Source organism: Bison bison, unplaced genomic scaffold (assembly GCF_000754665.1).
Source record: "Bison bison bison isolate TAMUID 2011002044 unplaced genomic scaffold, Bison_UMD1.0 scf7180017864312, whole genome shotgun sequence".
Lineage (NCBI taxonomy): Eukaryota > Metazoa > Chordata > Mammalia > Artiodactyla > Bovidae > Bison > Bison bison.
The window spans coordinates 2560556-2575978 of NW_011494884.1; the positions used below are offsets into that span (position 1 = coordinate 2560556).

General features: G+C 52.6%; 1 protein-coding gene across 1 annotated transcript; it reads left to right on the forward strand.

The window, feature by feature from the left end:
- The first annotated feature begins 280 nt into the window (after positions 1-280).
- ANHX (anomalous homeobox) lies at positions 281-15116 on the forward strand. Its single transcript, XM_010852462.1, has 8 exons — positions 281-529; positions 2728-2855; positions 5565-5688; positions 6440-6656; positions 7046-7166; positions 12045-12173; positions 14670-14754; positions 15030-15116. Exons 1-8 carry the CDS (start codon positions 281-283, stop codon positions 15114-15116), a joined length of 1140 nt encoding a protein of 379 aa, XP_010850764.1.
- Positions 15117-15423: the final 307 nt, after the last annotated feature.

Below are 15423 nucleotides of genomic sequence, written 5' to 3' on the forward strand. Positions count from 1 at the left end.
CAAGGGGCACAAAGGGAACAGAGGTTCCAGGAGTGAGGAGCGAGGAGGACTCTTGCAGCCACAACACACAGCCAGGATCTGGACTGTTGTGGGGACTCATGGGAAACTGCAGGTCCCTGATGCACCTGCCTTCTCTCGCTGTTGCCACATTACAAGTACCTGTGGCAGGAGAGGCCTGGCAGACTTGGCTGAATATAGATGTGCGGTCAGCTGATCGCCATGGGCAGGCCGTGGTCCTGACTTGTCATCTTGTTTGCAGAGAGGCCCAACCCGCCTGGCAATGCAGAGCTTCCTGCAACTGCTGAGGGGAAACGAGGGCCCCAGCCTGCCCTTGTCGGAGCTGGTGACCCTCGCAGGCAGGCTGTGCCGGGACCTCCAGGATGACCCCACCCAGGTGCAGTCCTTGGTCACAGCCGTGCTGGACAGCCAGTTCCGCCTGTACCTCTTGGACAATGCGGATGTGGCCCTGGTGTGCGCCAGCGTGCTGGCCCAGCGAGAGCAGCACCAGGCCGCCTGCCGGCTGCTGGAGGTAGAGCTGGTCTGTGAGATGGGGGTTGGGGCATGGGGGTGTGAAGAGAGGGGAAGCGGCCACCACCATCCTAAACACGACACAAATGCCCAGAGTCAGCATTTGTCACCTTGTGGAGAGGTGCCATAAACCAGGCTGGGATGGTCCACTCTCTCTCTACTAAGTTTTAACTTGCCTGATAACTGAAGATGAGACTGTCCAGTTTTGGAATCTTTGTGGTCCTGGCTTGGAAAGTTGGCATCCCAGTTAGTGAGACAAGCAAACAGACCCAGTCTCTCAGTCTGCTGGCTGTGGGTCTGCATTCGGGAGCTCTGAAATCACAAGTATGTCTGTAAGTCCTCTGGTGGCACTTTGAACATCAAGTTATTTGGCATGAAAACCTGAGCTATGTCCACATGAAGCTAGTGATGTCTTTATCCACTTTATGTTACTGCGGTACATTTTACTACTCAAATATTGGTATATTTGGTTGCACGATGGTGCTTGCCCAGATCATACTGGAGCGGTGCAAATTCTGTAGTGTATACCTGTGTTACTTCCTAAAATGTGTGAAGTTCTGAATTCCAAACTGTGTGTGGCTCGAAAGGTTTTAATAAGAGATTTGGGGGCCAGTGTTTCCTTTTTCACTCCATATGCATGTATGCATGTACATCTATGCATAAGTCATGCTGAGTTTACTTTCAAGATACTCGGTTCTTTCAGTTCTTTCTATTTCTGCTCCCTCTCCCCCAAGCCCTGTGACATCCACCTGGCTCCCTTCTCCGCCGGCACCCCCATGTTCTCTCCTGCCCCCTCCATCTGTTCCTCACCCAGCAGCCAGGGGGAGTTTTAAAACTGCAGATGGGACCATGGTGTGTGCTGAGGCGGTGGACCCAGAGCCTGCCATCAGTGCTGGCTTGCTCTCCAGTCTTTGGACCCCTCCTGACCCCCTTTGTCATGCTGGCTTTCTTGCTGTTTCTGGAGCTCCTGAGATCCTCTTTTGAATTTTGCAGGTGTCATTTCCTCTGCCCAAGGCTGGAGCCCCATTCTGTGTGGCTGGAGCTTTCCTATGTGTCTGGTTTCTGCTTTAAATGTCACCCTGTACAGCTAGTGCCTCCTTTATTGTCAAGGATATAAAGGAGCCCTCATCCCCTTTTATGGCTCCTTCCTCAGCTCATAAGTAGAAATCTGTTTATTTTTCAACCTGTGTTTGTCTGCCTTCCCTCCTGCACTGCAGGCCCCAGGAGCAGGGGGCGCATCAGTTCTGCTCATTAAAGGATCCCCAACACCTGAAACATAAGAGAACTCAGATTTCCAGCGATGTCAGACGAAATGGATGAACACAGAGTTGTCATAGCTGCTGTGTAGGCAGTCAAGGATGAAATGTGATGCAAAACTCCCAGGAGAGGGACTGTAACTCACTCGGGATTGTCTAGAAATGCCTCTGAGAAAGTAATGTGTTCTGAGACCTGAGAGAAGCCATGGGGCCACCACCTCAGAAAAGGGCGTTTCCTGCCCAGGGCCACTCATGCAGGTGGGGAGGCCCCAGGTGGTTTCCCTGCCCATAGGTTGTGCCCTGGGTCTACTGCTTTATCCTGGCAGGAGACTGCAGGCTTCGACCCAGCAAAATGGGTTTTTTATTGCTGTGGAAAGAAAGCCAAATGATTCTCAGCACCTCCCTCACCAAAATGGTCCTGAGAACACTGGGGTTCAAGCACAGGGGCTGTGTCTAGGCCAGGCCTGTCCTCAGCATCCTTGGCCCTCTCAAAAGTCTGGTCACATGACCACGTCCCACTGGGTCTGGGAGCCATCAGTGGTGTGACCAGGACCCCTTCATCCCCTTCAGCTCAGAATGTGCTCTCTGAGACCCAGGGACCCACCCAGCTGGTGGGAAAGGCCTCTCATACAAGATAGGGGTGACGCCTCAGGCCCCTCAAATCTGATCTTTCATACGGTCCTTGGCGCAGCTCTGCCTCCTGTGTGCTGTGGCCATAGCCCAGAGGTGGCTTTCCCCTTGCCTGCCCCTCACCTATAGGGGGTAGAGGAGAACTGTGCCCCCCAGGGGCTCCCTGCAAGCCTGGTAGGGACTGGAGCCCAGCCATGGAGCTCATGCCCTCACCATTGGGAGCCAGTGGGTAGCTGGTCTTAGGGCTCAGGCAAGTGGACAACAGGGCTCCAGGGCAGGGGAGGGTGCGGATCTCAGGAGGCTCTTTCCACAGGGGTGCCAGGTGCCAGGTGGCAGCCCCAAGCTGGTGCAGCTCTGGAATGACATCCACTACCGTCTGGCCATGAAGAAGCTCGGTGTGTCCACGCTGACACCGGTGCAGAAGTTCCGGTGCAGGAAGAGGTATGCGCTGGTCTTGGCACTTATTCCCCGGGGCTCATGAGGGATTTGCCTTCCAGAACTATAGAAGGGCTGAGGTGAAGTAGAGGGAGGGAGGCGAGATGAAACAGTGATGTCAGTGACCAACACTGAGCCACCTCTCCGCCTGCTCGGCTGTGGGAACACTGTCCCACCTCTGCCCACGGGGCAGGACGGAGAGCCATTCCCAAGACCCAGGCCAGGAGCCGCTGCCTGTCAGTGAGGACCTTGCAGGGAGGGAGTCAGCAGGTGGGCACCCGACCTCACTTTCCTCCTGTGGGAGGAGGGATGCCCCTCATGTCAGCTAGTCCCCATGGTTGGGCTCTGCCAGTGGCCTGGCTGGGATTTCAGCGCAGCTCCTCAGGGCTGCAGGACCTTTTAAAGACAGATAGAGATGACGGTGCTATAAGCACCGTGTGGATGTGTGTAGTGCTTAGAACAGCGGTCCCAGTCTTTGGCACCAGCGGCGGGTTTTGTGGAAGACAATTTTTCCGTGGACCAGTGCGTGTGCAGGGGCAAGGGGGATGATTCAAGTATATTACAGTTATTGTGCACTTTACTTCTGTTATTATTACATCAGCTTTGCTTCAGATCATCAGACATTAGATCCCAGATCATCGGACAGGGGGACCCCTGGTTAGAAGACAGTCTGGCACATGATAGCTGCTGAACAGATGTTAATTAACAATCACCACTATGACCATAATCAGCACTAAGTAAACATTAGGACTACCAGTTCTAACCATCACCATTATCACCATTCACGCATGAGGACACCGAGACACAGACAAATTAGTGACTCACCTGGTTACACACTAGAGAGACGCAAAGGCAGGATTCCAGCTTAGACATTGAAGCTGCAGAGCCTTTGTTCCTTATTTGGGTGTGCTCCACCGTCCAGAAGGGGCTGCAGGTCTCGCTCTGAGCTCCCGAAAGCCCAAGTGACAGGAGTGCTGAGCCAAGGGCTTAGTTGATGGAGGAAGAGATGGATGGATTCCTTTTGGATCAGACAGAATTTTTCTCAGAGTGCCCACCAAATATGTCCTCAAAGCCCAGAAGTTAATCAGCCTTGAGGTTGTCAAGGGTTGCAGTCAGTCCCCTCCCTATAGGTTTTTAGGGCCTGCCTGAGGGTGGTTCAGCAAAGTGACTTGGGGAGCAGTTTGCTGTTTGTGAAGAGGCCCCTGGGGCTCTCCTGGAGCTGCACTTGGATGTAGATGACGGACTGGAGACTGGGGAACAAAGCAGATCCCCTAATTCAGGGCAAGGAATGCCAGACAGGACAAGCTCAGTAGAGGGTTGTGGCTCGGTGGCCCTTTGTTACGGTGGGGGCTGCAGGACAGGGCGCAGAACCTGAACGAGGCCTGAGCACGGGACGGCACTCTGGGCATGAGGAGGGGTGATACACGTTACAAATGGTGGTCAGTGCAGGAGCAGAGACAGGAGGTGCTTGGAGGTTCTGGGAGAGGCCGTGGCTGGGGAATGGGTTGTGTCAGGATGGACTCAGGAGGATTTGCTGAGAGGTTGAATGTATTGGAGAAGGTAAGATAATAAACCCAGGCTCTTGGCCTGATTGGCCGGAACGTGGTGTTCTCTCCTCACTGGAACGGGCAGGACAGGCTGGGGGAAGATGTGATAAGTGGGAAACTGAGCTTCACTGGATGTATGGGGTGTGTTCTTGACATTCATGGGGATTTTCAATAGGTATTTGGATATCAAATCTTGTAGAAAACCGGTGTTGTTCACTTATATGTCATTTAAAGAAAACTATTTATTTTTGCCTCTGCTGGGTCTTTGTTGCTGTGCGGCTTTTCTTTAGTTGCAGTGAGTCACTCAGTCATGCCCAACTCTTTGTGACCCCACGGGCTACACAGTCCATGGAGTTTTCCAGGCCAGAATACTGCAGTGGGTAGCCGTTGCCTTCTTTGGGGGATCTTCCCAACCCAGGGATCTAACCCAGGTCTCCCGCATTGCAGGCGGATTCTTTATCAGCTGAGCCACGAGGGAAGCCTATGAATACTGGAGTGGGTAGCCTATCCCTCCTCCTGGGGAACTTCCTGACTCAGGAATCGAACCAGGGTCTCCTGCATTGCAGGTGGATTCCTTACCAACTGAACCATCAGGGAATCCTTGTAGTGAGTGGGGGCTACTCTCTGGTTGTGTTCTGCAGGCTTCTCATTGTGGCTTCTCGTTGCAGAGCATGGGCTTTAGGGTGCTTGGGGCTCAGTAGTTGTGGCTCCCAGGCTCTGGAGCACAGGCTAAGTAGTTGTGGTGCATGAGCTAGGTTCCTCTGTGGCACGTGCGTTCTTCCCAGACCAGGGATCAAATCCGTCTCCTGAATTGGCAGGTAGATTCTTTACCACTGAGCCACCAGGGAGCCCCCTGTCATTTTTTCTTTTGCAAAAAATTCCGTTATACAGTCAGTAAAGCGGATAGCATAACCCACCTCAATATCTTCATCATCCAGCTTCAGCAGTCAGGACCACTGGTCAGTGAGGGGTGCTGGGAACCCTGATGAGAGTGTGGAGTGTGGGCCCAGGCACCACCAGGCCCCTCCCTGCTCAGGGCTTGGATCCAGGGCCTGCAGCACACGGTGGGGAGGAGGGTGGCCGCTGAAAGGAGAAGAGTCCAGGGGGCACAACAGGTACATCCAGAGGAGCAGGGGTCTGTTACCACCTCCTCAGTGTCCTCCTCTAGGAATCCACCACCTGCCTCCCTCTGCCCTAATGGTCTCAAGAGCCGGAACTTCCCCAGAGAAGTTCGCCAGAAGCTGGAGGACTTTGCCTCGGGCGTGAGCACCAACCCCAGCAAGGCTGAGCGGGTAAGAGCAGATATGAGCATGGCCAGGCACCCTCCCCTTCGCCAACACTCCCTGTCCTTAGGGGAGGCCCACCCTTGGTCGGTTCACCCCCACTGTTAGGTGGGGGACTAACGCCCTTGGGGGCTTGCCACCCTTAGGTGACATCACCACCTTAGGGGGTAGATCCACACCCTCCCTAGTGGCCTATCTGCCAGGGCGATGGTGGGCTCTGACCACCCTGAACTCCCTTGGGGATGGCGTCCTTTGGTTGGCAGCCCTTGCATGTCTACCCTGCACAGGTTGGGGAGTGAGTTTCATCACAAGCATCTTAATACCCTGTCAGCCCGTGTGACTTCAGGAGACACTCACTGAGCACTCGCTGAGGCCGGGGATCCAGCAGGAGGGGTGGAGGGGGGTGCCCTCCAGGAGCAGGTGGAGGGGGCAATAGTCTTCCCCCTCAGACCCTGCTGCTCAGAAAGCTGGCTTGCTCTCTCCTCCCCGCGTCCAGTCAGCTGGGCTCCCCCAGAGCAGGGCGCTGTGGCCAGTGGTGCCAGTTCACATCTGAGAGGTGCCTGGTCGCAGGGTTGGTCATGGCCGATATGCTCTGGCCTGGAAGGGTGAAGGGTCAGTGGTTGGGTGGCACCTCGGGAGGATCTGGTTTGCCAGCTGCGCGGAGCCCTCCTGGCTGTGAGTGACTGGGTGGTGGCTTGCCCCCTTGGTGCTCTGGCCTCTCGGCTTGGGAGTGGGCTAGTGGTGGGTTGTTTTGGGGCAGGAGGGCCTGGCCTCTGAGACGCACCTGACCACGGAGCAAGTCTACAACTGGTTTGCCAATTACCGGCGGCGCCAGAGGGCCCTGATGCAGCGTGCGGCGCCAGCCCCAGACTCAGCAGAAGACCTCACGTCGGGGGAGGCGAGTCGGCACCTACCCCCGCAGCCAACAGACCACCCCCAGCTTGGCTCTGGGCTTGTGGACAGGCCTCAGTGGTCAAGTGAGTGGCCCCTCTGACAAAACCTGTATCTAGGACCAGCCAGGCCTCCTCCTCCAGTCTGAGTCTGCACGTTTAGCACCTCACCCTGTGGGAAGTGAGCTCACTGACGCTAAGGGTCAGGTTGGGCTCAGGGTGGCCCGGGTGGGCTGCAGCAGCATTTTGCGTTGAGCGATTACTGTGAGGTCAGGCCCAGGAGTCGGGGAGTTGAGCCAAACACCAGAATTGGGGTGGCCTGGGTTCATAATTGTGGGTTTCAGTTCAGACCAAAGACAGATCAAGGATCAAACAAAGAGCAGCAGGCAGCCAGCGTGACTGCTCTCAATCTGCTGGGAAGGAGGCTGGGACTCCAAGCATCACCCAGCCTCCCTTCCCCTCTGATCGGCTTTTAGCAGGACCTGAGAAAAGTGGGCCTCTACAGACCCTGGAGACCACCCAAGGGCCGTGGGAGCCGGTGGCTCTGACCCCAGACTTCTCTGGAGACGAGACTATGCCCAAGTCACTGGCTCCCAGGTACTGCCACGCACATAGGCCAGGGGACTGTCTCCCTGTTCAGTTTCCCACTCTCGGTGGGAGACCAGGAATGGAGTGGGCATAGGAACACCAGCCAGACCCTGGGACCAGGTCTGTGATGGCTGAGGGCAGAGATAGCTGTGATCCCAGGTAGGAGGGGGAGCCACTGGCAAGGAACCCACGTCATGTACAGCACACTTGCTTCCTGGAGCCTGACTCACAGCCTGACTTCATGTAAATTTTGGAGAATGGGGAAACAGACTTAGAAGAACATGCAGAACTATCTCGTAAAGGCAAATGGCCTTCCTTGTGGTTTGTTTATCTCCAGCATTTGGTGTGGTTGGTATATCTCTAAGTTAGTAACCACTAAGTTAGTAAGTCCCTCCCACAGCCCAGTGTCTCATCTTACCTTGCCGCTCCTGTGACGCTGCACAGACTGCTGTGAGAAGAGTGCTGGCCAGCAGGGGGACTGAGTCTGAGCGAGGGGTCATGTTTGTGCTGTATAAGCCATCAAGCTGTGCCCGCTTTTCCCTGTTACCCTTGTGTTATTAGCATCTCTCATGACATTACCTGAGCTGACACCTCACATTCAGGCCAGCACTACCCAGCCATGTTCCCATGGCTGGGTAGGCAAGTTCCCATGACCTCTTGGTGTCTCACTTTTTTCATCTGTGAAATGGGGACAGTGATAAGCCCTGCCATGCAGGTCATCTCACAGATTATAGAGGTGGGGAGTTGTTAACAAAAGCCCAAGAGCGCCATCTGAGATACAGTGAGCGTTTGTGGAATATTGATTCTTTGAATTATTAACTTCTGTGTGATAGTCCTTTAGGATCCACCTTCATATAGTCCCTCAACTGTTAGGCTGTTCCTAATCATTTTCAGCTTTCACTATTGCAGAACAATGCTTCATTGAAAGCACTTGTAAATAAACTGCTAATGTATCTTAGGTTTCTAGCAGTAATATTTTTTACTCTTGCAGCCCCAGGGAGGATGGTGAAGGCAGCATGACTGGGAATGTGGTGGGCCCCACAGCCATCTGAGCCCAGATTCCCAGGCTGAGCTGGAATATCCTCCCAGGCCCCACTTCCCTGGTCTGAGGGAGCCTCTGCCCACCAAGGGGTGGTGTTCCCTGTGTCCCCCAGGTCTCTGCAGGGTGGTGAGATATACCAGGAGGGACCTAACCATGATCCTGCCACTCTGCCCCCTGTCTGCTCTGGCCCTGGTCTCTGTCCTCTGGCTGCTGCCAACGATATGCTGGATCCCTCTCTGGCTGCCCCTGAGTCGTGGCTGATGTCTCTCGCACTGGCATCCTCCAAGGAAGTTTCCTTCCAGACTGGGCAGCTGATCCACAGTCATGGGCTGGACCTCACCATGCGCCCTACAGACTCTGCTCTGGCTGTGTCCTTCACCGCCCTCAGGGAGCCCAGCCCCACAGGTGGGTCCACTCTAGACAGACCACGTGTTTCTACATCAGATGCTTTGACGGCTTGTGTCTCATTTGAAGGAGCAGGATTTTGAGGGGCGAGGACTTTCTGCCTGAATCCCATGTATTTTATTAGACCCACAAACCAGTGCAGTTGGAACAGTCTCTTCCCACGAACAGCTGGATGTTTTTTTCATTTATTTTTGTTTTCAAAATAAAATGTGCACATGACTGAAAAATAGGATAGTGAGGAAAGAGTTGGAATGGAATGGAATGGCTGCCAGCCCTGCCTCCAGTCCCCGTGACTAGCTTGTCCACATCTGCTAGCACAGAGGAGGGCTGAGCTGCTCGGACTTCTACCCTCTTGTCCTGGTTTCTTTCTTAGTTGTAATTGTAGCTATACATACCCTTAATGAAAATGTGTTCAGGTATGTATCTTGTGCACCAAACATGATAGCATCTTGTGACCTCCATAAGGAGGATATTGGCACTGAATTCAGCCTGTCACCTAAATTTCTTAGTCTTCTGTTGTTATGCATGCATGCTAAGTCACTTCAGTCATGTCTGACTCTTTGTGACCCTATGGACTGTAGCCCGCCGGCTCCCCCGTCCTTGAAATTTCCCAGGCAGTACTGGAGTGGGTTGCCGTGCCCTCCTTCAGGGGATCTTCTTGACCCAGGGATCAAACACATCTCTGTGTCTACCTGCATCGGCAGTCTTTGCCACTAGCGCCACTTGCGAAGCCCTCCTCTGTGGTTATATATATATATATATATGTCTTATAATTTCTCGTTGCCTTTCTTTTTTCTTACATTGTCTGCTTTTATCACGTCCTTAGCTTCTCCCAATATTTCAAACACCACCTCTGAAGACTTGTTGCTGGGAGCCTCCTTCTCCCTGTCCCCATCCAAGTGCAGTCTGCCTAGGCCTGGGATGGAGCCATCATCCTGAGAGCGCCTGGGTTTGCTTCAGTGTTGAATCTCAGTTCCCTGACCAGGGATCAAACCCTCCTCCCTTGCGTTGGAAGGTGAAATCTTAACCATTGGACCGCCAGGGAAATTCCACTTCAGTGTTTCCTTAATTGCAAGTCTTGTTCTTTCTTTCTTGACTCTTGTTATGTTAGAGAATGTCTTTAACTTTAGAAGAAAAGGTGACCACAGGTAAATTTTCTGATTCCTTGCATCTTTTGAAATTGTCTTTAATCTTCCCTCATGCTTGATTAATGATTTGTCAGGGACAGAATTCTGAGTTCAAAACACTTTTTTCCCTTAGAAATTTGAAAGCAACATATCAGTACAGCATCCAGCGCTGTCATTTTAAGTCAGATGCATTCTGATCTTTACATGTTTTACATATTTTTCCTTTCTTGGAGCTTTTTATTTTTTAAGTCTTGGTGTTCTGAAATTTCACAGGGATGGTTCTAGGTGTGAGTCTTTTAAAATCACTTTGTTGTTAAGCCTTTCAATTTAGAGAGAGAGCAAGGTCTTCTTTAAGCTCCAGGCATTTTCTGTAATATTCTTTGATAGTTTCCTGATAATTTCCTCCTTCCAGTTCTCTCTTTACAGCACAAATGTTATTTGGATGTTGGAAATCCTGGGCCAATCTCCCAAAATGCTTACCTTTAAAAAAGTTGCTTTTTATTGTATATGCTTTTGTCTTAAAATTTATCTTCTGATCTAATTAAAAAAGCATTTATTTACTTGTTTTTGCTGCACTGGGTCTTGGTTGCAGTGAGCAGGGGCTACTCTCTGGTGGCAGCGCACAGGCTTCTCACTGCAGTGGCTTCTCTCGTTGCAGAGCACGGGCCATAGGCGCACGTGGGGTTCAGTAGTTGTGACTCATGGGTTTAGTTGGCATGTGGAAAATTCCCGGACCAGGAATCAAACCCATATCTCCTGCACTGGCAGGCGATTCTTAACCACCAGATCACCGGGGAAGTCCTATCTTCTGATATTATGACTGTTACGTATTTTAAGAGAACTCCAAGCTCTCTTTTCTTAATTCTGCTTTTCCTTTCTTCATAGATTGTGTTACTTTTTATAGATGAAATATCTATACTTCTCTGAGTATCCTGCTTACAAGCTTCAGTAAATATGCTTTGTTGCCTGAAGGAGGAAATGTTAGGATCGTGGATTCAGGTCCTTTCTTGGAAACAGGAAGAGGTGGGGCCTGAAAGTGGAAAAGCCTGGAGACTTATTTCTCTGAGGTGGTTTTTCCTTCTGAACAGATTGGTCTTTCATTTCTGAGACCTTTTCCTGTCCATGTGTACTAACAAGGCTGGAGTCAGGACAGGCAGTGGCCAGCCTCATACTGGGAAGAGGGGAGCTGGTTTTCACACCATGTCAAGCATTATGTGAGGGGTGATGTTCTGTGGGAATTGGTGAGCTCCCTGCTGACCACCTGAGCACCTCATTTTCCTTCCCTCTCTGCAAACTCCTCAGGGTCCTTGACCCCTGCTTACACCCTGGCTTCCCTTCAGACACCCCACCCACCACCCTGGCATTGGATGTGTGCCCTGCATCTGCCGAACATGGACACCTCCCACCTGATAATTGCCCTGCCCAGGACACTCCCTTTGTTCTAGGCTTGGGGCTCTTTATTTTCCTTATTCTTAGAGGAAGAAGCTGTAACCCGTTGATCTATTCTGTGTGAATTGAATTGTTCAAATTTGCACTTAACCATATTTCATGGACCTCAGAGTATCTTTGAAGTTCTGTGGGAAGAAGATACGACAGAGATGGAGGCAGTCACACAGCAAACGGTTCGGCAGGTCTGAGCAGCTGAGAGATAAGATGGTTGCTCTGGCAGACAGGAGGGAAGACCGTTGTTTGGGGTCTGAGATCAGGACGCTTGCTAGTTTTATTGCCCAGATGGACTTACGGCACAAGTGAATCTTCTTGCTTAGCTTACTTTGCTCCTAAATGTCAACCCGGAACAGATCGAGTCCGTGTGGTTTTCCTTTTTAGAGTGAAAGGCACCCTGAGAGAGTTTCTGCAACATTTAAGTAAAGAGAAAGGGTGGGGCAAGGGAGTGACACCTTGCACTGACATGAAGTCAAGGTGAAACCCAAGGAAAAAGGGGAGGAAAGTGGCGGGTGGCTGGGCTCAGCCTGTGGTGAAGCAGGGAGGCACCGAGGAGTCTGTCCTCACACGGCAGTGGTGAATGTGGGCAGATTTGGATACTGAGTCTTTGTTGGGCTGGTGTGAGGTCTAGAATGACAAAAACTTGAAGCCAGTGAAATATGACATTGTTTTGGTCTCTGGAAGCCTGAAAAAGCCACTGAGATGGATAGAAGTGGCTTCTCTTTCCTCAACGCAGAGCTGAGGCCAGGGGCTGGCAGACTGGACGCTGCCTCTCCATGGACCTCTGTGTTGGGCACGTGGACTGTGCTCCTGTCTCCCAGCTCTGGGTTGTGGGGTTTCCTCCCCTGCAGGATTTGCTGACCCTCCCAGCATCAACCCCCAGGGCACATACCTGGAGGAGGATCCGGGTTCCTGTGGTAGCCAAGCAGAACAACAGGCAGGCAACCTCCGGGTAACCCAGCCCCCGGCACAGGCTCCCGATTTCATCCTCAACCAGAGGTAGGTGCAGAGCCATCGGGCTCAGGTGACACTTCCTATGGGCCACGCATGGGGTGATGCCTGGACGGGAGACTCACTATCTGCCACGGGGTAGATGAGGTCTTTTCCTTATGGATTTCTGGAAACCTCAACAGTTCCCCCATCCTACATGATCATAGTTTTTCCCACAGACAAAAGAACACTTGCAAGCATGGGAGCAGATACAGGCATGTGGATGGTGCTTCCCCAGAGGTCTCCCTGGGATCTAGCAGCCTCTTTCAGGCATTTTCTTTTCCCCAAAGATTGTTTCAGTTTCTGGACAGCATCAAGAGCCTGCTTTTATATTCCAAATTATAATTTTAAAGGAGCTTGGGAGGGCTGTGAATAGGGGATGTGCTGCAGACTGTGGCATGGGGGCGTGACAGTGGTTCAGATTTCACAGGAGAGTATTGGGCCTCTGGTGAAGGGGGAACCTATGATAGAGGGTCACAGGACAGGGTCCCCAGGGTTTGGGGTCTCCCAAATCTAAGAGCTGAAGATCAGGTGCCCAGTGAGGGCAGAATTACTGGGGGACATGCGAGAGGAGGGGAGCAGCCTCCTGAGGAAACAGGCTCTGCTTGTGGTAACAGCCAGATGATGTGGGTTTATGAGCAGAAGCCCTATGGAGAGGAGCAGCCACAGGGCCCCCTCGGGGCTGCTTGGACTCTCCACTGGTTTTCTCACCCTTGGACTCCGATGCTCCAGCTCATCTTTGTTCTGATCTGATACCCTTGATTCTTTATTTAAAAACAGCTTCGCTGGGTGTAAAGTAAATCAACAGGTTTAGATGGTACAAATGACAGTTTTCTGAGTGTGACTTATGTATTCATCACAAACCATAACTATGCTTTAGGTCATGGGCCACAGAGCTGTTTCCATCTGCCTCCACCCCTCACTCCCATCTCCCCAGGACCAAGGATCTGCTTTCTTTAGCTGAATTTTCTAAGAATTTCATATGAGTGAAATCATACAGCATCTGCCCTTTTTCTATTATATGGCTTCCTTCACTCAGCCTAACTGCTTGAGACCTGTCCTTACTGCTGTGTGTATCAACACCCACCTCTTGTGTGTATCAACACCCTTTCTCCTGTGTGTATTAGCTCCCCTTCCTTTTGTGTACCAACACCCCTCCTCCTGTGTGTATCAACACCTCTCCTCCTGTGTGTAGCAACACCCCTTCTTCCTGTGTGTATCAACACCCCTCCTCCTGTGTGTAGCAACACCCTTTCTCCTATGTGTATCATCACCCCTTCTTCCTGTGTGTATCAACACCCTTCTTCCTGTGTGTATCAACACCCTTCCTCCTGTGTGTATCAACACCCTTTCTCCTGTGTGTATCAACACCCCTCCTCCTGTGTGTATCAACACCTTTCCTCCTGTGTGTATCAGCACCCTTTCTCCTGTGTGTAGCAACACCCCTCCTCCTGTGTGTATCAACACCCTTTCTCCTGTGTGTAGCAACACCCCTCCTCCCGTGTGTATCAACACCCTTTCTCCTGTGTGTATCAACACTCCTCCTCCTGTGTGTATTAACACCCTTTCTCCTGTGTGTATCAACACCCTTCCTCCTGTGTGTATCAACACCCTTCCTCCTGTGTGTATCAACACCCTTTCTCCTGTGTGTATCAACACCCCTCCTCCTGTGTGTAGCAACACCCCTCCTCCTGTGTGTATCAACACCCTTTCTCCTGTGTGTAGCAACACCCCTCCTCCTGTGTGTATCAACACCCTTTCTCCTGTGTGTAGCAACACTCCGCCTCCTGTGTGTATCAGCACCCCTCCTCCTGTGTGTAGCAACACCCCTCCTCCTGTGTGTAGCAACACCCCTCCTCCTGTGTGTAGCAACCCCCTTTCTCCTGTGTGTATCAGCACCCCTTCCTCTTTCTTGCTGAGTCCTAGTCTTGGTGTGGATTGACATATGTGCTGGAGGCATTTGGGAGCTCCTGGTTTGAGTTTGGTGTGTGCCTGGCTGCACACATGGTGGCCTGCACGTTTGCCTTCGTGTCTCTGGGGTGTATACACCTAGCAGTGGGGTGACTAGGTCACAGGGTAGATGTGGTTTGACTTCAAGGACCTACATGACTGTTGTCCTGAGTGGCTGCACCTATCTCCTGCCCTGCTCCCGCTGCTGCTCTCCTTGACTTGGTTCTAAGCACCTTCTGGCCTCTTCATGCCTCAGGCTGTCCCTTTGTGGCCTTCTCTCCCTTTACGTCTCTGCTCACCACCCCCTCTTCTGTGAGCTTGCCCTGGTGTGCTTGCTCCCTGACTACCTGAGCCACCTGCTTGAGGTGTCCTGAGGCCCCTCCAGCATCCTGCACACCTGAGCGCCTTGCAGGAGGAGGCTGTTCCCAGAGAGCCTGTCACCTGGAAGGGCTTCAGACAGGTAGAAAGCTCTCCGAGTATGGGGCTCACAGGGGACAGTGTGACCCTCAAACAGGGACTGGCAGAGGGCCTGTCCTGACACTGTCCCTTTTCCAGCTCCTCAGACCTGACTCCGGCCCCACCAGGCTTCCCTGGCCCCATGTCTGCAGTGGAGCTGAGCCAGCCCCCTCCCTCCAGCCAGGTGAGACCCTCCTACAAGTACTGTGGGCTTCCTTCCTGACTCCTGGGTCCCCAGCTTGGGTCTTCAGGGTGACTAAAATGGGCAGAGCTGAACGTGAGCCAGGGACGTCTGGAGGCTGGACTTCAATGGAAGGGGAGCTGGGAGGCGAGTGTTCTGGGGCAGGGTTTCCTACCGAGTCCAGAGGGTGAGTCCCAGGGTCGGGAGTGCCAAGTGGGAGGGCAGAGCGGCAAAGGGCGTCTCCGTCTCCGCATGTGACACTTGCGTTGGCTTCCCAGGTGCAGTGGTCTGACGGGCAGACCTCCAGCGACGCCTTCTGGGGAGCCAGGATGCTCCTGGAGCTTTCAGCGGGTAGCCTGGGCTGAGCCGCTTCTTGGGAGCCTGGCCAGTGCTCCAGGGGAGCAGCTGTGGACATCCAGCAACTCAAGTAACAGAGCTTTATCCCTACTGAAGAAGGAGGTCCCCAGAGTTTCCTGGGGGTTCTGTTGAGCCCCCCATGCCCTGTTTGAATAGTTTGGTTGTCAACTTTCTGTATTGGAAGAAGCATCTGAGAAACATTCCTGAAGTCAGAAGTCAAAGGTGGGTCTGTTCTATGCAGGCAGCAGCAGATTGCAGTCAGGTTCCAGGGTGGGTTCTGGGCAGTGAAGGCCTTTCTCAGAGAGGGGATGTTGC